General features: G+C 43.5%; 1 protein-coding gene across 1 annotated transcript in view; it reads right to left on the bottom strand.

The window, feature by feature from the left end:
* Window positions 1-2,574: 2,574 nt before the first annotated feature.
* Window positions 2,575-24,697, bottom strand: part of TRPC5 (transient receptor potential cation channel subfamily C member 5) — a 157,631-nt gene continuing 135,508 nt past the window's right edge. The window contains exons 8-11 of the mRNA XM_075940904.1: window positions 8,338-8,544; window positions 8,125-8,166; window positions 6,126-6,215; window positions 2,575-4,854 (exon numbers count right to left, since the gene is read on the bottom strand). Of these exons, the coding sequence (XP_075797019.1) occupies window positions 4,120-4,854; window positions 6,126-6,215; window positions 8,125-8,166; window positions 8,338-8,544 (1,074 nt within the window). The 3' untranslated portion in view covers window positions 2,575-4,119. The remainder of the gene's footprint in view (window positions 4,855-6,125; window positions 6,216-8,124; window positions 8,167-8,337; window positions 8,545-24,697) is intronic.

The raw sequence follows: 24,697 nt of genomic DNA, 5'->3' as shown, positions 1-24,697 counted from the left end.
GCCCTAACTGTTGGACACAGGCTTAAATAGGTAGGGCTGAATATTGCATAGTGCTCAAGATGCATGGCCTATGTAGTTTGCAGTCAGGCGCTTTGCCACCAATGGTTCATCTTGCTGAAAACCAGAGCTGGCTTAGAGCTACTAGGTCCAGATAGAGCAGCATTAAAACTTTCCAGAGGGTTTGCATACTGAAAGCTAAAGTTTTGTTTTGGCCTATTATAGGGACAGAGACTATCTGTGAATTTCAGATCTGCATCTGGAATTTATTTCCTGAAACCCTTGGATCTAGGAGCCTCAACTTTTGGCTTATGCTCATCCGTCTGAGGTGTGACTTCATTTATAACATGGGTGTCCAGAGGACCATCTGCCAAAGCAACTTTTTTACTGGCTTAACTACAGCAGAGAAACAGATATAATAATCAGGCCAAATGTGCCATGCTTGGTCACCTCTTCCAGTGTTAAAACAGGAAAGGAAGGTACTGGAACCGGAAGTCCTTCACATTGAATCTGAGTGCTGTGAGCAGAGGTGCTCCAGTCATTTTTCAGAAAAAATAAGTCTCCCCAGCAGTAGTCTCAGAAGTTCCCAATGGTATTACAGTGAACCCTTCCCCAAGCACAATCCCCAATCTCATTCATGGTCCTGCTCATGTGCACTTAGCACCTGATCCTAGAAGTTGCAGTTCCATTCCCTTCAGCAGGAACTGAGCTACCTTAGCATCTCACAGCATCACCCTCTGCCAGGCTTGCTGACCAATGTGGCTTTCTTTTAAGGGAACCTGTGATCAAATCGTGGGTGCCCCTTACATCTTCAGCATTTCTCTTGGGGAGAATACACATCATCCCACATGATCTGATCACCCTTCCTGAGCTGGTTTGCAAGGCCGCTACCCTGTGCACATTCAGGCCCTCATTTAAGCAAATCACTTCATACCCTCCTGAAAGGCTACTTCCATTGTGATTCCTATAAGAAAGCAACTGACTAGTAATGGAAGAGGAGGGGGGTGATCTCAGTAACAATCCAGAAAGTTCTGGTATCAAGCACTGCGGTATCAGAATCATTTCCATCAATTGTATGTTGCATTACATCTCCTCCCCTCCATCTGTGCGTCTCCTTAGGACTGTGAAGCTTTTTGGGCTGGGGCCAGTACTATCCTTTATGCTTATACAGCAGCTAGCACTACTGGAACCCAATACTAAGTAATACCTACCACCATGTTCCATGGTGCTGCAGCCAGAATAGAAACTGCATGCACTTGCCCAAGCTGTCAAATAAGGTTCAAGCTGGTATTGCTCAGGCTGGTTTTAGGGAATGCAATTAATGAAACCAAGGAAGTTATCTGTTCTTAGATCTTGATAGCACAGCAAGAGATCAGTTTTCTGCCTAAATCATTGTACCCTCCAGGACTGAAAAATCAGCAGACAACAAAAAGTTAAGGTCACTCTAGAGATGGGCTTAAGCCACAAAATTCAGATCTGAATTTCAAACACCAAGGGTGCATCTAGACTGGCAAGATTTGGCACAAAAGCGGAAAAACTTGCCAGCTGTCTACACTGGCCGCTTGAATTTGCGCAAGAGCACTGACTTTGTAATGTACAAAATCAGTGCTTCTTTCACAAATACTTTGACGCTCCCACTCGGGAAAAAGCCCTCTTGTGCAAGTGTTCTTGCGCAAGAGGGCCACTCTAGACAGGGAAGGAATTTTTTGCGTAAGAAAGCTCCGATGGTGAAAATGGCCACCGGAGCTTTCTTGCGCAAAATTGTGTCTATACTGGCCATGGATGCTTTTGTGCAAAAGCACTTTTTGCGCAAAAGCATCTGTTCCAATCTAGATGCTCTTTTGCGGAAATACTTTTAACGGAAAAACTTTTCCGTTAAAAGTATTTCCGCAAAATCACGCCAGTCTAGACACAGCCCTCGAGATTCAGTGAGGCTCAGATGTGGGGCTTTTGGTGCCACCCAGGACAAAGATACAGGTGTAACCAACACGAAGTGGATTTGAACCTGGGACCTCTGAAGCGGAGTATAGGCACCTCTACCCTCTGAACTAAAAGCCAGCTGGTTCTAGCCTATGCTGTAGAAGTCTCTTGATCTTAACGGTTGCTGTGGTCTGGGTACCACTTGCATTGCTCAGTAACCACACTAGGGCTGTGTCTACACTGGCGCAATCTTGCACCAAAGCGGCAGCTCTTGTGCAAAAACTTGCTGCCTGTCTACACTGGCCATGTGTTCTCGTGCAAGTAAACTGACGTTCTACTATAAAATCAGGGCTTCTTGTGCAAGAACTATGATTCTCCAGCTCAGGAATAAGCCCTCTTGAGCAACTATTCTTGCGCAAAAGGCCAATGTAGACAGGCAACATGAATTTCTTGCGCAAGAAATCCCTATGGTTAAAGTGGCCATCAGAGCTTTCTTGCGCAAGAGAGCATCTACACTGGCATGGATGCTCTTGCGCAAAAGCACATCTCTTGTGCAAAAACCCATGCCAGTGTAGACGCTCTCTTGTGGAAGAGTTTTTGCACAAGAACTCTTCTGCAAAAGAGTTCTTGTGTAAGAAGCTGCCAGTGTAGACGTAGCCTAGGTGTGTGGGTTACACAGGGACCATTGGTAAAATTCAGGTGATGGGGTTGTATTTCAAACACAAGTGGGGATGTTTGAATCCTGGATTGTGGTTCAGTCCTATCTTTATGCAAAGCCCTATATCTATGCCAGTCTCTCAGTGTCTCTTTCCATATCCAAGTAGTAACTCACTCTGCTTCTAATAGGAGGGCCAGTGGATTACTAACTGTATCTAATAAATGCAAAATAAGGAGATGGATCTAAGCAAAGCCCATAACTTAATAAATGATGGTAACTGGCTGATAAACTTACCTAATTTCAGAGAGAGTTTACATGGAGGCTATAATGTACAACCTTAAAAGCACACACAGACGTGGCTGTGTTGCTTACAAAAGAAAAAGGCCAGTTATATCTGGAAACCCCTTCTGATAATTGTAGTTTGCCCTTCGGCCTCCCAGGTACAGCTACTTTTCATTAGCTGGTATCCCGGACCAGCGAAATGAGAAGACTGTGCAACATACATTAGGGTGGTTTGAGCAAGGGGTTTGGTTCAACCGTACCCCCAGAAGTCAGACCCAGAAGAACTAGTGTGCATGGGGTGCACTTTATCAGGGCTGCTATCTTAGGTTTGGCCTGGTTGCCCTTCCTTCATAATGGAGGGACAACTGGGACAAATTTGAGAGGGGTGGAGGGTGACATGACACAGGTTCATGGAACCACTTGGATTTTGTGTCTGCCATTAACAGTGCAGGAAGTGACTCACCCCCCTGGTCAGGCCCAGACCTCACTTTGGCTGCCTCTGGCATCATCATGCCAGGCCCAAGGTGACCTTCCAGGCCAAGAGCCCAGAGGCAGGATCAGGATCAGGGTCAGGAACCCCACTCCCACCTGCAGTGGAGCTGGCGCTCAGGAAGAGGCTGGACCAGGCCCCAGGTCACATACAGGGTAGAGGCTCCCCATCCCCATGGACAGGGAATCAACCCCCCTTCCAGGATTGGGCTTTCTTTGACACCTCTCATTCCTGTGGGGAGAGCAATAACCTGCCCTTTCTTCTCCCCCAGGCCTTTCTGACTCCCAAGCTCCTCCCCACCTCCCATCCCTGCAGGAAGAACAGCAGCCCTCAAAGGCTTGGATCCGCTATGATTCCCCTGTCCTCCCCCCAGTCCCTGCACCCATTGGATTGGGGGCAGCATTTGATCCTGACATCCAGTGAACAACCTAATTGTTTGGATTAGGAGAGCAACTGGGTAGGTAGACTCCATCTGCATCAATAAACAATAATATAGGCCAAGCATAGCAATTGGTGGGGAACATCAGTCTGCACCTGCTCTGGGTAATCATGAACAGCCTTAACATTATTGGCCCACACTGGTAAATCGTTCAGCATCCACGAGTGTAAAAAGGCAAATAAAAAATGTAAAGGTGGCTATAAAACGGGCTAAAATAACTAAGTTCTACAGTCGGTGCTTGGGACGGAAAGGGACTCCTGACCGAATCATTGCTGATAGCAAACAATTACAAATATTTAGCTACCTTCTATAGCAGGTGTTTAATAGTTTGACTTATAGTCGAGTTGTAACATGATCTTCCTGACCATCTTTCCACTGGTTTATAAACAAGTCACAGGTCTCTCCCCAAGAGTCAAATACGTCCTCCGTGGAGTCTATAAGTTTGGAATTAGAGGAGCAAATATTGGAAGCACAGTGAAGGGAGCTGGTACAAACCATAGGGCATTCCTTGCTCTGTCCTGTAAGTCGCATGTTCCCACTATAGTCCACCTCATTGAGGTTAATTTCACTTTTGGAACAGTTTTCTTCCCTCTCTTTATCTATCTGAGAATATTTAATGTCTTGCCACATGTAATGTGGCTGAATGACTCCATCTGAAATAGTGTACATAGGCTCTGCATTTGGCTCAGGCACATGCCCATTCATCTTAGAAAATAGGAGACCCAGTCTCTTGAAAGATTCTTTCTTGGAGTTTGAAAGCCTCTGAACCCTATTCCCGTTCCGGACAAAGGAGCGCTTATTTATTCCATTGCTTTTTGGTTTCTCTTCCACAATCTCGATCCCAGACATAGTTTTAATGAGAGCTGACACATTGAAATCTTTTTTCTTGTTGGCTACATTGAAAGAAACACTCTTGGCTTTGGCTTTTTCTCCAGAACCATCCTCATTGGTTTCCTCCTTTTGGGAGACCTCTGTGCTGCTAGTAGAGTAACTTCTCCTCTGGGGTTTCCTGTTTCCCAGGAGGTCAAGAACTTCATAGCGAAAGCTAGATATGTCCTGCTTTAATTCCTAAGGAAAGAGGGAAAACGAGTTACCCACAGAAGTTTGGTCTGAGATATGAAAGAATGATTGTATTCCCCCGAGGGGAGTGTTCAAAGTTATGCAAATGTGGGATGCCAAGTCACTATGTACAAGAATACCAGATAAGTCTTTCATTATTCAGCAGTTAGTTTTCTGCAACTAGAGAGAATGCCTTGCTGGATCGCTAGGTCCCTAATGGCCATTAGGCCAGCATTCTTGGCCCCACAAAAGAAAACGAATATTTTTTTAAAAAAATCTAACAAAAATTTTCATTCCTGTGGGGAGTGGGAAAGGCTCTGCTGCAATGTGCCCGTGACCTTGGTTAATGGGTCACACGTTTAATTTAGGTGACAGATGTTTCCCTCTTTGGGACTGACTCCCCTAGAAGTGCAGGCATACTCAGGAGATGACAGCCCAGCTGTCTCACACACACACTGTGACGTTTGATCTACTGAACATCATCAAAGTCTGCCTCTTCATGGCTGCCTTAAATCGATCTGCCACTTTGCATCCTCACATTCCTTGCCACGGGCGTTACTGTTCATGTGCACAATGTTTGGTCTTATCTAGACTAGCATTTAGAGATGTGCTGTTAAATCAAGTTAGCGCAATCTGATTAACACCTTCTAAAATCCTAGTCAAGAACAAGCAATTGCACTTTAGACCATGCTAAACTGCTGAAGTCTAGAGGGACTCGGGGAGGGTAGCAATGGGCAGCAGGTTTAAAACAAATAAAAGGAAGATCTTCTTCACACAGCACATAGTCAATCTGTGGAACTCCTTGCTTGAGGAGGTTGTGAAGGCTAGGACTATAACAGGATTTAAAATAACTAAATAAATTCATGAAGGTTAAGTCCATTAATGGCTATTAGCCAGGATGGATAAGGAATGGTGTCCCTAGCCTCTGTTTTTTAGAGGGTGGAGATGGATGGCAGGAGAGAGATCTCTTGATCATTACCTGTTCAGTTCACTTCCTCTGGGGCACCTGACACTGGCCACTGTCGGCAGACAGGTTACTGGGCTGGATGGACCTTTGGTCTGACCCAGTGCGGCCATTCTTATGTTCTTATAAGAAGGGACTCCTATTCGCTCACAAAATTTGCACAGAGACATAATGTCACACCTATGCTCAGCACTAATAATACTGAATAATGCTTTCATCAGTAGATCTGAAAGTGCTTTACTCAGAAGGTAACATTACTGAGTGTAACAAAAGGAACTGTTATGAGAGGCAAATGTATTACAGAATAATGGATTACCTTAAAATTTTCTTCAGTTAATCCCTCGTTGGTTTTGGAATTTCGTATCATTGCTGCAACATACCTTTTCACTAGATTTCTGATCACTTCCTGAAACATAAAAGAACATGAATGATTCAGCTGTCTACTTATTGAGGCCAAATTGCAAAGTCCCATTGTGTTTTCACTGTCTGCAATCACTCTATCCCACTCTTTGTGGAGTCAGAGACCTGCCTTTCATATTGAAAAATGGGGCATGTTTTTTCAGACAGTATGCAGCATTATGAAGAGTTCCAGATCTTGCATCTTGAAAGATCAACAGTTAAGCATAATATGTCAAACTCCTGTACCAGTGTTGTGTGTATGCAACAATGCTTGTGTGAGAAGAGATTTCATAATTTCTCTGCCTTAGTTTTCCCATTTGTAATATGAGGATAATTACCCACCTTGCAGAGAGAGGATGAGTCTTAATTGGTTAAAGAATGTCAAGTGCTTTTAAAGTTTCATATATATGCCAGGTATTATGCAACCATTAAATATGTCACTTGGAGATTTGTTTTCCCCCATCATCATGAGTTATGAACAGCTCCATGGTAAAACAAACACATATACATATATTGAAGAGCAGCCAGAACTCTCTGGATTAATTTAGAGCCACATTAGACCACGTGGATATAAAAAGTCTCATTGAAGTAAATGGGAACATTGGGGATTTATCCAAGGGAATACTTTATCCTGAGGGTAGTCAAGTCTATGGTATATTAAGGGCTCTTTCCTGCAAGGAACTTACTCCTTGATTACCATTTGGTGGTACTGGGGACAGTGTTCTCTCTAAGCTGCCTGGCAGCACAGCTTCACAAGTGATTAATCAACCCTGCCCAATCAGTCAGCTCCATGCCAGGAGCCCTGAGCTAGGATGGGATGGACTGGATGGGGCTGATTAATCACCTGTGAAGCTGTGCTGGCCCACAGATGAGAGGGAACACTGATCCGGGGATCTGAGGATCTCTCCACAGAATAAGCTCTTAGTTACTTGCCCCAGATCTCTGACTCTTTGGCTGTGTCTACATTGGCCCCTATTCTGTAATAGGGATGCTAATGTAGCACTTTGGAATAGGCAAATCCGCGGGGGATTTAAATATCCCCCGCGGCATTTGCATTTTCATGGCTGCCGCTTTTTTCCGGCTTGTAGATAAGCCGGAGAAAAGCGCCAGTCTGGATACGATCCTCCGGAAAATAAATCCCCCGCGGATTTGCCTATTCCAAAGTGCTACATTAGCATCCCTATTACGGAATAGGGGCCAATGTAGACACAGCCTTTCTGTGGTCCTGGGTTATTCAATTCAGTCCACATTTTTGGCGGGAAGAGATCTATTTTTGCAAGCAAATGTGCCCATTTGCACCTGCTGGTGTGCATGTAAGAGCTGTAATTACATAAGCAAGTTGGTATTTAGCCACGGTAAATGTGTTCACACACATAGGTGTGCAATTGCACGCATTTTCCAGCATGCCAGTAGACTTCTGCCCATTACAAATGTTGCTCTCAACGTTCCTCTCATCTGAGCCTTCCTCTGTCGAAAAACAAACAAACAAAAAAGACTCCTTATTTGTGATGGATCTAGGAACTCATTGCAAAAATAAGGCTAAGCTTTTTTTACTTTTTTTAAAGGTACCTCAGCTGCAATTTTGATAAGGATTTCACTTCCCTGTGTGATCAGGCATGAAATCCTGGCACCTCTGAAGTCAATGGGAATTTTGCTATAAATTTCAGTGGGAACAGGCTTTACCCCAACTTTTGCACTCTATTTGAGGAAGCAAAAGGCCACAAGCGAGTTGCTGAACCGAACCTCGCACACTGTTTGGAAGAAGCTATGCTTATTTATTCCTCAATGAGCAGAAATCTCTTAGAACTGGTACACTCATCAAACTATATTACAGTACTTTGCAGCCAGCAAGGTGTCACAAATCAAGCACAAGCAAGAAATAGACAATAAATGACTTATTGTACTGGAGGCTTTACCTGGTAATGTTGATTCTGAATCAGGTTGTCAGCATGCCGTTCCTGGAATTAAATAGGAAAATGTATATTAAATGGCCATCGGTCATGTTTCCCACTGACTCTTTGTGATGGAGATAGCCCACTACTAAAAGCAAAGGACTACTGGAATCTGTGAGTCTGAATTAATAAATAGTACTCTGGGCAAATGAAATTCTAAAACATAGGGCTCCTTACCGTGAACGTTTTTAGGTTTTCATGCCTCTTATGTTCATCCTCAGAGTCCTTGTCTGGGCACAGTTGTTTGTGGATCCACTTGCAAAGGTACCAGATTGACTTGGGACTGGGGATGATATTAAAAGGAGGTGGCAGAGTGCCACCTTCGTCAAAGTAACTCATCCACAGCTTTGTCCGTGCAAACTTCCACTCGATATCTGCGTGGTCCTGGGAAAGACAGAAACACAGTGTTACTAGCAAGCTGTGCTGGAGGGCACATTGGCAACCACTTGGCTATGTCTCAGCTTGGTGATTGAGTCCTGCGAGGAGAAAGCTGTATTATTCACATGTGCTAAAGAGGATCTCACATGATGAATGAGAGGCAAATTCAGTTCCTTTATAGCCCTTGTCAGTGTAAATATAAAATTGATATGAAATGTAGCACAGTGTCAAAATATTTACCCCTGGGGAAATGCAGGAACACCAACATTTAGTGAAAAATGTTTCCCATGCCAAAACCTGGATTCATCATTTAAGAATTGTCCTCCTAATATTAATGGCTTCATTTATACCTAAAGCAGAGCAAGAAAAGCCATTCCTTAGTCTGAGATAGCACCAGTGAGGCCATCAATTATGTGTGGAGAAAAAAAGAACTTTTCAACTCTTATTTTCAAATATCATTGTTTTACTTTCCCTAGTCTGCATACTTCTCTGGGAAAGGATCTGAAGCGGATACTGTGAGTTGTTTTAAAAACTACGCTCATTTCAGTTCTTATAAATGTAGATCAAATCAAATTAATCTTGATAAAATGGATATGTTTTATTGTGCTCTAGAATTAAAACCTGGAGTCTGCACCATACTTAGGCATTTATTTACTTATTTATTTAAAATATTTTTACCCTGCCTCTCTATTTAAAATATTTGAGGCAGCTTACAAAATTTAAAAAAACACAATAAATAAATAAATATAGGACCCCAAAGAGGGGTGGGGAACATAAAACCTGCTAAAACACCACAAGAGGAGAGAGACATGGTTAAAAATTACAATTAGATGCATTTTGCCTATTTTTCCAATTTTTATCCTCACTGGAATAGCCCATGTTTATCTTGTGCATTCCATCTAAAGACCTCAAGCATTCTACAAAGATGAGTAAGTTATTAACCCTATTTTCCTGCTGCACAAAGAGGTGACCTCATTGTCCCATGGTTACAATCTAGAACAGGGACCTCAGTATACTGGGTACTGTATTTACACATAATACAAGATAATTCCTGAGCCAAAGGGCTTACAATGTAAATCTGTGAAATGTCTATCCATAAAAGACGTTTGGAAGCTTTGGTTCTTGTCTAAGGTAACACATCTCACATCCCCATCATTATCTGTGGAGAGACACATCTGACTTGAGCCTGGATTTATAGACACCCTCCAGCTTTTCAGACCGCATCATGCGCTAGGTCTCTTTTACTTTAATTTAAAAAGTGTCACTGTTTCTTATAGGAAGTAGAAATCATGACATTGGACACAGAAGGAAGAAAAGTGGTCCATAAAGAATACTCTTTGACACAGCTTATAACGTTACTGTGAACTGCAATGGGGAGGATGCACACGATGTGCTATCCACCTGGGATAAACTTACACCAGCTTACTGAAACACGGAGCTGATGTAATTGTCTTCTATGATTATTATTGAAATATTGAAAATTATCTCAAGTCACAGAAAATCGTTCGGTAACCTCGAAAACATTTATGTTCAAAACCAGTCTTTTATTCTGTGAGATGCTGGGAGTACTGGCCAGATGTTTTAATACACGCCAGTTCTGTCAAATAAATTCCAGGTCTCTAATACAAGCTGGGGGTCTTGGACAGATTGGCTGCTGGAGGCTTCTATTGAAAAATTTTATGATAGTGTATAATGACGTCATAGTAAAACAGTAAAAGCATGGCAGCTGACACTGAAATAGATGCCAGTTGAAATTTTTCTTATATCTAGAGGTGTTGTGGAATATATCCAGTGAGCGACTTGTGCTGCCCGAGCTGGACTCTGTAACCCCTCAACTGTGTTTGACTTAAACTAGAGCATCCACTGGCTGGGCCCTGCTTTCAGCGTGCCGCCTTGAGCCCCGCAAACTCTTTGGCCGGGTCTGTATGTTTGTACTAAGCATTAACTCATCACAGCACAACATTGATTCTGTCTCAGGTCCCCCCTACAGTATGAAAATGGGCACACTGGACTCTTGGGTACCTGGCATTGCCCTGACCCGGTTAAAATACAACCAGGACTTGCCAATTGAGATGGAATGGAGCCGTGTTTTGATCATTTATCCTCATCATGCTACAGCTCTGGACTTCAATAGGGCTGTAGCATGAGTCAGAAACATGTTCAGTTCAGCCCACACCGGGTGTTGGAAGAATATCAGATCAGCACCGTAGCCAGGTTTTGCACAGTAGTAGCTTCTTAAAGATAGGCAGGATTATAGAGGCAATTTGCCTTGCCCTTTGGCCTATGTTACATTTTGGCCAGATCCTCTGGATGGGGGTAACAACAAGTAGCACTGAAAGACATTAACAAAAAAAAACCCACACAGCATGAGAGCTTAACATACCAGCATGGAGCTGTGATACATGCAGCTTCATGAAAGCTTTGCAGGCAGCCTTCTCCCTGGGAATCTACTGATGCCGGGCAGGAGGGTTGCCAGAAGGCAATCAGACCCACATAACCCCAGGTGCTAAAATAGTCAACAAAGATTCCTCTTCCACACTGTCCAGAAGGGATAGAGCATCCAGAGTACAGAGATGCTAGGGACAGCAGAGTGAGCAATGCTAATGCTTTTACATGGCAGCCATTTACAGGGAAAATAAACTTTGCACTGTAGGATGATGCATTTGAAAGGAAAAAGGGTGAGTATATTTTCCCCAGTGCATGCATGCACATGCATGTGTGCACAGACAGCTCAGCTTGACATTCAGAGAATCACAGATACACTTCACCTGCAATCTGCAACATTTTGTTATATGTTGGCAAACCCTTCAGAGTGATACATAATCCCCACAGCAAAACTCAGCCAAAGGCCCAATGGACTGAACACTTCTAAAATTACAAGTAGAATTTGATCAGCCTGTTTATCCATATGGCTGATCCCAGATAATTTAGTAACATGAGAAGGTCCTAAAAGGACAAAGAACTAGCATGTCTTTATTTATTGTTAGAAAACTGCTTTGCATAGTGTTATATTTTAGTGTTATTTATTTCACTGAAGTGTTAATTATTTCACAGAGCAGGCACATGGACCAAGTTGAAGTCGTTGAAGTCTATGAAGTCTGTTCTCCTCTTGACTAGGAGACCAAAATTGATATGTTGTTGCAACAACTATTGTAATTTGCCTCTATGTTTTTCTAGCTCAGATACAGGAATGGGGAAAGAGGACAGCTTTAGCCTTTGCCTAGGTTATCCTAGTCTGTGTCCTTGCAGTTTGTGTTCTTGTTCATGCATCTAACTTTCTTTAAGGTCACTAAGTTGTTTGTTGCAATAATGTTCCTCAGGTGCAAGTTGCACAGGGTAAGCAGATGTTGTCTAGAGAAGAATTTCCTGGTTCAGAGACGCAAGTCTCTTTTGCTACAGTGCCTGGCTCTTCCCTTGTGCTTCTTTTTGTTCCTTATGGGTCACTCTAATCTTTTGGCCACTGTTTCACCAGCATTTAAAATATACACAAGAATGGCTAGAAGACAGAATTGTTCTGCATTTTTGTCCATTTTTAATTGTCTTCTGTATATCTTGAGTATGATCTTTGAATCTGTATATAACTTGGCATTTAAATCCTATCCAGGGAATGCTACTCTCTCTCTCTCTCTCTCTCTCTCTCTCTCTCTCTCTCTCTCTCTCTCTACACACACACACACACACACACACACACACACACACACACAAATGTCTGTTGTGACTTGCAAGATCTAATAAGGTGGCCGGGCTGGGCCAGCCATAGTGAATTGATGGTCCATAATTTCCTCCAGCATGTTACAACAAGGCAATATGCTGGATGGAGGAATTAGTTGGTAGCAGGAGCTAGGCGATCTTTGTAGGGAAGAGTTATGGGAAGGGGGCAAAAAACTAATTTGTTGTTATTTTGGTGGGGATGTTTAACTAAACTAAGATTTTGTCTGAATTAAAATCTTTTTATTTCTCTATTTCAGACCAGAATAAGGCCTATTGTATTTTGAGGGGTGGGATGGTATGTAAAGTTTTGGGGTAATTTTGCATGGCCCTGGTAAAGCTAAATGCACCCATCTCCTGATCTGGCGGACCCTGGTCCCAAATCCATTTGAGCATCCCCTGATTTGTCACTCACATGCAACAGTAATACAATTTCTTTTAAAAAGACAAACAACTTGCTAAAATCTGACCCAGATGAGATTATTCAATCTTGCCCTCATTTGCAGCTGTGAATTCCCCAGAGATTACACATCAAGCTTGTTTCAGTTATTTGCACAGAACCTGAGTGATGAGGGAAAACCTATTTGGGTGGTAGTTTTGCACTGGAAATGTGCAATGGAAAGGCTGTTTAGTTTTACCAAGAACGTCTGTGTGTGCCAGGCAACCACACTTTTCTCATTCAAATCCTTCCTTTGACCACAAGTCAGCAGCAAAGTCTTTCAGTGACAACCTGTCACAAAGCAAAATACCTTAAAAAAAATCTGCCCTGCTTTGAGTTTTGTGCTTCACTGATCACTCAGCGCTTTCTAGGCCAAACTCATTCCTGCAGTGCACCCGCGTTAGTGCTGCTACTCCAGAGATGAATATGGTCCTATGTATTATTAAACTTTAAGAGTCAGTTCAGTTTTGAGTGTAAATTCCTCAGGAAAGGGACTATTGCTTTCTCTGTGTTCTAGAGGGCTGAGACAATTGATACGTAATAGTAACAAAAACAAAAACCCCAACCCCTCATAAGGCAAGCTGATAGCATTTCTTTGAGAGGTGAGTTCATGCTGCCATTTCACAGAGGAAAACTAAAAGAGAACAAATTGAATAAAATATCACACCTGGTAGCATCAGTCATTTTCCAGGTACCTTAACGTACCATCCAGAACAATACTCATAATGCGACCTGTTAGTGACTGCAGACAACAGGTGTAGCTCTTCTGCATCTAGCATTGACAGCTTATAGGCTTTTGCATTGTCACCGCTTCCACCGAGAGAGGTGGGCAGAATGGGGGCCAAAAGGTCGTCCCCAGACAGAACAGCAGAGAACGGACCAGCTTGGGCTACATTCAACAGGTGCAACTTCTCCTCCTCCACCATGCACTGCAGTGTCTGCCTGGGCCAGACACTCAGGTCTTGCTGGAATCCTTGGCCATGTCACCCCGATGGGACTTTCTCCTCACTGAACTGGGTCAGCTCCCATCTCCAGCTCATTTGTCACATTTAGATAAATGGCTTTTTCCGTAAACCTGATCAGTTTTCCTATGACAATCCATCCACTGGTTCCACATGTGCACTGCACCATGCCATTGTTGCCATAGCAACCCAGTATTCCTATCAAGATTTGATTTCACTGCCCTTTCCGTAGGTTGCTGCAGGCCACGGCCATGCTACTTCCCTTTGTCCTGCCTCCAACTCACCACTCGCTAGTGTAGCCTTAACACATTCGCTCTTCCAGCAGAGTCAAAACCGCCTTGCTTAGTCCAAAATCTCAGACCATGGCACACTGATTTTTTTTTCTTCCAAAGAAATGTGATCGGTATCCATGGCAATGAGGCTATACAGTAGTATCTGTACACTCGTTTGGCAAACCCCTGCCAGTTAAAGGGATCATTAATCTTGCCTAGAGATCCCCATGTGGAATTACTGCGGCCATCTTATTTTAGTGGCCATGAGGGTTTTCTAATTCAGTAGCAGTGCTGTATTCGCAGATGTGCCAGATCTGAAATAATTACCTACTACACTAATTATCCAGCATAATTCAAGCACTAATCTCATGCTTTATGGCTGGTTAGAAAACCTGTTATTTACATTTTAAAAAATGTTTTATAAAGAGTCGCATTACCATCTCCTCCCTCGGCCACATGGCTTGAATCACTCTTTGCCAAATAACGGGCCTGATCCTTAACTGGTATAGAGGTGGCATCAACAGAAGTCTCTCTTATCTCGCTGTCTGAAGTGACCCCATTAACATGTGATCAGAGCACTTCACCATCTTGAAGGTGTTTATCATCACGATTCTTGGGGCAGGTAGGAAAGTGATTTTATTTCCATTTTACAGATCAGGCCCACATTCCCAAAGGCATCTAAATCCCAGATGTGGTTACCTAAGTCTCAGTTTTGGCTCTACTGCAATCCAGCTAAATCCTAAAAGTACTTATTCACTTGGGGCCTGTATTTTCAAGCTAGAATGCCCATGATGCCTGTGTTTCCACCTCTGGGCATGTGGACAGCTGCCTTACCCTACGCATCTGGACACCTATCTCCCACCTAAGCCTCAGGTGGTTGGTTCCCATTTGTGGATCACTAAGCAGAGATAGGCACCTAAGTCTAAGTTATAGGAAGGAATCCATCTCCGACAGAGAGGTGGGGCTTAAACACACACTCCCTGACATTGGCAGCTCCCATTGGCTAGTTTAGGTGGCTCTATGTCTAGCATAATGGCTAACACACCTATGCCTCCCCGCTTCACTGTATAACAAGACTACATGCCTAACTTGGGCTGTGGCAATCTAAGCTGTGTTCCTGTGTGTTTCTAGGTGCTGCGATGCTCATCATTGCAAGACCTAGGCCTCTTTCTGGATCTGGGCCAAAGAAATAAAGAGACTTGTGCAGAGTGGCCCCAGTTTCCCGAGTGCCTGGATAACAGCCTAATCCCAACAACACCTTCCCTCTCAAGTCAGAAGAGCCATTCCAAATGTCCATCCCCTGAAGATCTTCTACTTTCATGCACGAATGAGCTGTTCGTAGGACTAGGTCAAGTTAGGCTACGCCAGCATATTGTGTCATGTCATTTCATTAGGCCAGATGAAACAAATCAACCCACAGCAGCGCGTTAGTACAAGCTAGCAGCCGCAATATTATCCAAAGATAGTACACTCAGCACACAGGCCGCCAAGAACTCTGACATCTTCAAACATCATTTTACTTTTCCTACAATAATGAACCACCCAATAACTTAATCCTTTCCCTGCTCGGCTGAGGTGCAAGAGCAGCATTGCTCCCATTTTATTGACCCGGGGGGAAAAATGCATTCCAAGAATATGCAGCTTGCTGCAGAAAATGGGAGAGATCATAATCAACCTAGCCTCTTCCTGTTTGGCCCCCAAAAGCTGTTTCTGCTCCCATGGATTGCTACACCGCAGCAGACAGGCTAAGCTGGAAATCAGGCTGCTGCCTGGCAGGGATAGTTTTTTGCTTGTGACAATTCCCTTTGCTTGAGTGTGTCACAGGAAGGGTGCAGGGAGGGTTCCTCTTCCCACAAGGACATTAGTACGGGTTGAACCTCTCTGGTCCAGCACCCCAGGGACCTGACAGGAAATTTGCAGACCAGAGGAGGTCAATGCACCCGGGTCTCCACATTATCTCCTGGGCACCCCGCTGCCAGCTGGAGCTCTGCAATCCCCATGGGAAACCCTTCCCCCCATGACTCTGCTGTCACCCAAGGCTCTGCTTTTGTCCCATGGCTCTGCTGCCGCCTGGGAGCTTTGCCCGGTGGTCACTCTGCTGCCAGGGGCTATCCCCAGTGGCCCCACTGAACCCGGGATTCCAAACTCCAATTGTCCTATCTGGCAATGCCTTTGATCCCACAGGGTCACCCCAACAATACCAGACCAGGGGTGTTGCGGGACTGAGGAAATCCAGATTACAGAGTGTGAACCTGTAATTACAATTCCTTCACTCAGAGTGTAGGGACCAGCCTCCTCAAAAAGTCGCTGAGATTTCATGGCATCACACAAACTCCCATGCAGGTCTGAGTCTACTAACCCAATCTAGTCCTCAGTTTTGGGGACCGAAACAGCACTCCTACTCAATGTTCCCTCTCATTTTTTCCATCCATGTGCAGACTTTTTCCACCCATATGCAGAATAATTTTTTATGTGCACCGAGACATGGGCAGATGTGTATCACTGTGAGAGACAAAACACCTAGCTGTGGGAGCTCTGCTAATCAGCTGAACGGCTTTTGAATCTCTCCTGAGCGGATGCACAAGCACACAATTTACAGAGAATACTGCTCCTAGTGTGTTATTCTGTGTGGGCATAAAATAAACTGGAAGCCATCTTCAGTTTAAATCTAGATTAGAAGGTATCTAAAATTCTACCAAGGCTTTAGCATGAATCTAATTGCAATTTATTATTAACTACTGCAGTCTTCTGCAGTCATATATCACTCCCTGGAAAGCCAACTGATACTAGGAACATGTGGTGCATCAATTATAAATCTTTATTGCAAGTGCCCATTGGGGATTAAAGTGCCACACATATACTCAGTGCCCCATAAATAAGAAGAAGAACTAATTATCTTTGTTTCATTGATCCTTCTTTCATGCAAATGGATGTGTCCATTTGGCAAGTCCGCTGATTTTGCCAACTCAAGGGAAGTGCTTGGAGTATGTTTGGAAAATGCAGACTCCAGCAACTCTGCTATTTATATCGTCCATGTATAGGATATATTTGGTAATTAAAAAATTTATTATAGCTTACACAGCAGTGCAGTCCATAAGGTATTTGGGTCATGCACACTAATTACCTCTCATCTCCCTGTAGTGTGTCTAATGGAAACAATGATGGCTAATGAGGAGGCCAGGGACTATAATAGTTGGGAAGAATATAGACCCAGATTTTATGCTGGCCTTTACACTGTTTGATTATTTTGGGCTGAGGAGCAAGAGCCATGTGGCACAGCACTTTCCTTTTCCTCGCTCCTGTTCCAAAAAGTTCAGTTTTATTTGAATACCCATATAAATCGGAGCAGTACAAAGGTGATCAAGCCAAATAGCCCTCTGAAAAACACCTGCAGGACGAACTGAGGGGAAAGAGATCAACAAAGGCTTTGTTAATCCTGCTGCCCATTGTTTCTCCTGTTTCGCAGTCCAAAAAGAGCCTTATCTGTATACTGGATGGTCTGACAGTATTACCCACACAAAGGCACGTCACCTCAATATGGGCTGCTGTGTCAGATTGAGTCATCCACACCAATCAGCAGCAAACAACCGAAGAGCAATGGTGATGCATCTAAATTACTAGCACTGCTGAATGTATTATGTGCATCATGGTAAAAACGAATCTGCGATGCTTCAGTTCTCCTTGCCTTTGCTTCATGCACCTAGTATGTTGGATTTGGATCTTAATAATCCAGAGGAGAAAAAAGCTGACGCATTATGCTATTGAACAGAAGCAAAGGGAAGATAGAAATGACATTAAAATGTGGGTTTCAAACATGTCAAAATATGTGGTTTTGTATCCAAGGATCCTTTTATGGCCTATTTTAAAGTCAGACATTTTCAAAATTGGGATTCTGGTTTCCAGCGCTCCCAGGATTCAAAGGTATGTTGGGCCTCAGGCTTCGATTCCAATTGTTACAAAGGTACTTGCTGTTTGCAATGTTTAGATCTGGGTCCTGATGATGAATAACCCCAAAGTATATTTGATGTTTTTTGCCATCAGCTTCTATAGTCAGGAAATGTTTACTAGTAGATTTCACACTTAATCGACCGGAAAGGTACAGTAACTTGATTGTAAGCTAATCTTGGGAGTTGTTTTCTCAATTTATTGTGATTTCCTTGAATCAAAGCAGAGATTCAGTATGAGATTTGTTACTCATCCACCTATGTTTTCTCACTCCTCTCCTAATCCTCCACTGTACTCCATATTCCCTTTTTGTCTTCTTATGACTTCATCCCCTCTTGTCATCTCCCCTGCCATATACCACTACCCCATCCTAGCGTTCCAGTCCCAAATAAACAAACAAAATACATAATCATCATCAGCATATCTGAGTCATTAGCCAGAACAAGCACTTAGTTTATTGCGGTGACCCATGTGTTGCAAGCATGGGCGGCAGGTAATGTAGGCAAGGGAGAGAAATTACCTTCCCAAAAATGCCTACACTCCCTGGCTACTGGGGAAGCTGAGGCTGCAGCATTGCAGTCTGACTTCCTGGCCACGGGAAGGCTGGGCGGATAACATGGCAGCCTGACTTCCCAGCTGCCCAGGAAAGCTGGGGCCACAGCATGGCAGCCTGGCTGTCTGGCTGTCCGGGAAGGCTGGGGCCATAGCGCAGCAGCCCCAGCCCTGCAGGTGGCCAGGAAGGATGGGGATGGGGTTGGGCAGGGCTTGGCTTGGGAGGGGCAGAAGGTTGCTGAAAGGGCGGGACATTTAGTGGAAGGGGTGGGGCTTGGGCTTGCCTTCCCCAATGGGGCCTTTACCTGCCACCCATGGCTATGAGGCCCCTCCCCTCCAATTGTCTGCCTTCATTTGCTCGAATTTGTCTGTATTTAGCAGGAAGGTCGCTAGGGCAGGACAATGTCTTTGGTATGTTCTGAAAAGTGCCTAGTACCAATGGGAGCTCAATGTGTGCTTACTGAAGGGCTTATGCATGGATGTAGGTACCTGATGGCAAACTCCCATGTTTGGGAAATGCTAGCCTGAATACCAGGACCATTTATAAATACCTCCTTCAGTGAGAGGAAAGGAGACTATTATAAATTAATAACTGATCAAGTATGTTCTTTTGCTGACCTATGAGCTGCAGATGTGGCATGGAGCAGTGGGAATGGGGATGCCTTTATTTTCCCCAAACTCTGATAACAAGGAGCTGTAATGAAGGGACTGACATGTCCTTAACTAGAGTGTAGCACCACATCTGGCTGTAATCACATTAATCCAGACCGATATTTACACCACAGAATTCTGCTTCATTAGTCATTCTCCAGCTTGTTTTATTTGGTGGGGGCTATCCTTTTTTACCTTATTTACATTGATTTCTTTGGTAGACTGCAGCATGTTGAAACCTGAGTTCCTAGAGATTTGGAATCTTTTAAAAAGAGCCACGTTTCCAAGGGTTCTTAATGTATCTGTTCATATTGCCCCTTCATCAGCTGTGAATTCTCCCGCCCTACTAAATCCCATTTATTATTTGATTTCTTTCCCCCAGATAAAGCTCTTTGATACATATTTTAGAATTATGTTGGAGGGAAAAGAAAGAAAAAAAAGACAGTGAGAGAAGCAGACCTTTTAATGTTGTTGTTGTTTGTTGTTACTTCTTTAACTAAAGGCTCTTTAACGCAGCAGCCTGAGATAACGTTAATTCAGCTTGTCAGGTCTGAATAAAGAACAGGAGATTTTGGCAGGTTGCAACCTCTGTGGCTCCATCTGGATATTTTGACTTCCGTCATGTAGCTATAAGGAAACCTTGCTGTGCTGTTTTGCCTGTAGTGGGCACAGAGCCACAGACTTGTCATATGGGGCTCTGGCAGGCTGAATGCAACAGGGAAAAGAGAGCCCAGCGATGTTATACTGCTAAATTTCTCTTTATCAGCAAAGCAAATCAGGAGTCCTGGGTGGGTTTTGAGCTCATTCCTGCTTTGCCTTTAACCCTTTCATTCCTCTTCCCAAGACATGCTCTGCGTGGCTGGAGTGGGTAGTGTAGAGATAAAAAGCAACTGGAAGGATGTAACTACCTGACTCTACTGGACCCTCTCCAGGGTTTAGGTTGGACCCTAGAATGGAAGTGTTCTGTTTGCTTATTCTTGCAACAAAAATGCAGCATCTGAAGTCAGAGCACACAAACTAGATCCATCTGGCGGCCCTGCAAGAGCAGCTGAATATTAACAGCATGATTCAAGTCCAAAGGTGATATGTAATTAGGCCAAAGCCAGTGAAAACACAAATAGTTCTGCATCTCGAAATGAATACTTTAGTTTGCTAGAAAGAACAATTAATCTCCCCTGCAGTGCACACACAGGCTCAGAGTCTGATTTTACATACGTCCTCCTGTCGCTGCATTGTGGAAGCACTTTTGTAGCTCTGCACCTCCCTTCTGTTCCACATGAAGGCTCACAAGGTGTCCCCAACCATATTAGAGATACAGTCTTAGGCCCTGTGAGTCTGGCAGCTTTTCAGAAGATGGTAATTACTGTGAAGGAAATCAGATTAATCATCCAACTTTCCCTACATCTCTTGTCCAGAGAGGGGAGTGATACAATACAAAGTTATTGTAAACTTGATTATCTGGGTGTCATAGGAGATGTTTAAAACTCTTGGATAAATGGGATAATTTTCAGTGTAGTGATAAGGCATCAGTGGACGTGACCTATATTGGGATAACAGAATAGCAGCAAATTGAGGTTTGGGAAATTGTGATTAGATTGGCGCTAACAAGATTTCTGGGCTGAAAATGCACTTGTGCACAGGAAGTTTTTTTTGCCAATTGGAATGGCATGTGCAATGGTATACACACGCATCGATCCCCAGGACACATGTGCATCCTGGATGTTCTAGGTGCTCAGTTTGTGTATGCACTTTAAACATGTAGGCCTCGGTATCTATAGACTCTTGCCATCATATTCATCTTATTTGAACCTACACTATGTAGGACTGAGGCCTGAATCCATAAACTGTGTCAATTCCACTTTCTACATTATCATACATAATTATTAGCACAGCTTCACACTGGAATACACCACTCAGTAAGGGCAAAGTCACAAGGTTGTTGCACAGCGGATCTTACAAAGTAAGACTAATACAAAATAAAAGTGGGGGTATGTAATGATAAAAACAAGACATAATTATTTTGAAGAGCAAAGCAAAAAAGGAGTGTTCACATCCCCCTTTAAATCTCGGTTGCTTTGATACTAGGCACATGTGTGGCTTCAAGGAACTCCTGTCCAAATGAGAATATATAATAAGAGTGGAACTTCATTTCCTGCTCTACCTCAAGGTACATGTAGCCCAAGGTCCAATGTGTTTCAGCAGCAGCCCTGAGAATGACAAGTTGTGGACTACAAACTGCGGCATGTTGGGAGAACTTCCTGGTTCCTGCCAGGATGTGCCCTCTGCCCCCAGCAGGGTCTCAGCAAGGACTGTGCTAGACGCAGCACACAGGCTGCATGCTGAGAGAAGGGGCTGCTGAACTGTTTTCCTCTTCTATGTTTTTTTTACAGAATACAGCCTGTTCCTGGTGATTTGTCGGAGTGGGTCTGGTCTGAGGTGCACTCACACATACACAACACAGAGCACACCAAGCAGCCTCAGGCCTAGCCCTTCCCTTTCTCCCCCCTCCCCCCCCCAGTGGTGTAAGAAATCACAAGCTTCCCCTATGCTGAATAACCTCACACTGGGCTAGCCAACAGGCGGGGTTAGATACATAAACAAATGTGAGACTCATTTTTTTCCTAGATAACAAATAGATGGACCTGAAACAAAACCCCATCTCCAAACTCTTCCATACCCTTTGGGGAAGCTTCAATACTGATCCAAACTTTATAGCTGAACTTACTTCTCTTATGGATCCAGTCACAATTCTTAAATACATCCACATTTGGGAGCAGTTTAGATCCAGGTCTAGATCCAAGTTTTGTGGCGTGGACCATCTCCTGAGAAACCCATGAGAAGAACCAATAAAACTGACAAGTTTCTGGTTCCCTAGTACCAGAAAGAATATCTTGACTTGGAAGTAAAAACCTGGATGTGCTTGTTTTCTATTGAATTATTACCAATACAGGTTGAACTTCTCTAGTCCAGCACCCATGGGACCTCACTGGTGCCAACCTAGAGAATTTGCTGAACCATGGGAGTTTCAATATTGTCTAGCAGCATTGCCAACACTTCCACTGCTTACAGAGCTCTTAGAAGACATTTAGGGGTAAATTAGGGCTAATAACAGCACAGAACGCTGAGAACCAGGACTGGTGGCTGTAAACAAATTTTATGGGACTGTGGGAAATATGACCACACCCATGGTAAGTGGACATGTGGGTAACCAAAATCATGACCAATGATGTTGCTGGGCCTGAGAGTGCCAGACTAGAGAGGTTCAACCTGTACTAGCATTCAGCTATGCAAACTAAGGAATGGAGAATGAAATCTCCTGTTTTGTGCCATTAACCATGTACTGCCAGGATATGAGAGGAGTCCTTCCATTCTCCCCACATATGTTTCACAATTGAGTAGGTGCATGATTGAGTTTTCATATCTTAGAGGTATGAAGTATTTGTCACTACTGGATTAAATGAATGGACGGACCCTCTGGTTCTATCCAGTGTTGTGAATGGCACATAAATGACTCTCAGGAAATGGGAGGCTGGTTTTAATTTTGGACTTCTGTATGGATGTTATTGACAGACTCATAGTGGACACGGAGAAGTATACACTTCTTTAAGATGGAAACCGTGAGAACCTGTTATCCTCAGATCTCTTGGCGTTACTCATGCAAAGCCTCTCTGTGGCATCATTCAGTATTCTTGGGAGAAGCTGCAATGTGATGCAGGCTCACACAGAGAACAGATTTTAAACTAACTTTCATACTAACAAACAGGAAGATCAACATGCAAGAAAATTCTCTAATTTGATATATGCCATTATTCAGTCCAGTACATTCCAAACTTCTTTTCCCCACTGTAAGCAAATGTAAATTGAGACAACGCAGCAATATCCACACTGCCTCACAACCAGAAAAATGATGTACCTAAGCAATATGCAGCTGATGTGAGCAGAGAAGGTTGAAATTTTCATTATGGTTGCAGATAACAAACCATCGTGACAAGAGGGTGACAAGTGAAATGCTGGCATGCATTATGGTAGGCAGTAATTACAACTGTGGCACCGAAGGGGTTAAATTAATGCATTGACCCAGAGGAACAGAAAGCCAGAGAGGTAAAAGGTAGGAGAATTTCTTGTGGGAAATCCACTGCTGTGCAATAGGTAGCTAAAAAAAAAAATCTCCTAAGTGTATCTGTATCTTAATTACTCTGCTGTCTGCTGCTGGCAAAGCAAGAAAATTCCATCTAAAATGCTCCTAGATTTGCAGTCAGAATTTCCTGGTAGTGTTAATTTATATTTAACCACTCATATAGCTGTCCTTGTTTACTGCACGTCGTCCCTATATTTTTAAGGAGAATATTTGCCATTTTTTCACCTTGTCTCTCCAGTATCAATGCCCAGCCTAAACCAATGTTTTCTGATCCAGAGTTAAAAACTATGTTCCTAATTTTCTGCCTAATTTCAATTGCTCAAGCATTGGCAGATATGTTTTTAGTAGATAAACCAATCTGCTCTCAGTGATACACATGCATTTTGCTGTGATTTTCTGTAACAAACACTTGAGATAAGAGGGCGAGTCACTGCTATCCTCATTTGTGTGCACAGTAATTATGGTATTCTATAAGAACGGCCATACTGGGTCAGACTAAAGGTCCATCGAGCCCAGTATCGTGTCTTTTGATACTGGCCAATGCCGGGTATCCCAGAAAGGAATGACAGGTAATCATCAAGTGATCCCTCCCCTATTGCCTATTCTTAGCTTCTGGCAAACAGAGGCTAGGGACCCATCCCTACTCATCCTGGCTAATAGCCATTAATGAATTTATGTAGCTCTTTTTTGAACCCTGTTATAGTCTTGGACTTCACAACATCCTCTGGCAAGGAGTTCCGCAGGATGACTGTGTGTTGGGGGAAGAAAAACTTCTTTCTTTTACTTGTTTTAAACTTGGTCGTCATTAATTTCATTTGGTGACCTTAAATTCTTGCATTGTGGGAAGGAGCAAATAACTGTTCTTTATTCAGTTTCTCCACACCTGTCATGTTATAGATCTCTATCATATTCTCCCTTTAGTTGTCTCTTTTCTTAGCTGAAAAATCCCAGGTTTATTAATCTCTCCTCATATGGCAGCTGTTCCATACCCCTAATAATTTTTGTTGCCCTTTTCTGAACTTTTTCCAAGGCTAAGATATCTTTTTAAAGATGAGGTGACCACATATGCACACATTATTTGAGTTGTGAGTGTACCATATATTTATATGGAGGCAATAAATATTCTCTATGGGTATGTCTACACTACCCCGCTAGTTCGAACTAGCGGGGTAATGTATGCATACCGAACTTGCTAATGAAGCCCGGGATTTGAATTTCCCGGGCTTCATTAGCATAAAGCCGGCGCCGCCATTTTTAAAAGCCGGCTAGTGCGAACCCCGTGCCGCGCGGCTACACGCGGCACGGGCTAGATAGTTCGAACTACGTAGCCATTCCGAACTATCTGTACTCCTCAAATCCCGGGCTTCATTAGCAAGTTCGGTATGCATACATTACCCCGCTAGTTCGAACTAGCGGGGTAGTGTAGACATACCCTATCTTATTGTGTGTCCCTTTCTTAATGATTCCCAACATTCTGTTTGTTTGTGATTGC

Source organism: Pelodiscus sinensis, chromosome 13, assembly GCF_049634645.1.
Source record: "Pelodiscus sinensis isolate JC-2024 chromosome 13, ASM4963464v1, whole genome shotgun sequence".
Taxonomy (NCBI): Eukaryota; Metazoa; Chordata; order Testudines; family Trionychidae; genus Pelodiscus; species Pelodiscus sinensis.
This window is presented reverse-complemented; position numbering and strand designations above follow the sequence as displayed.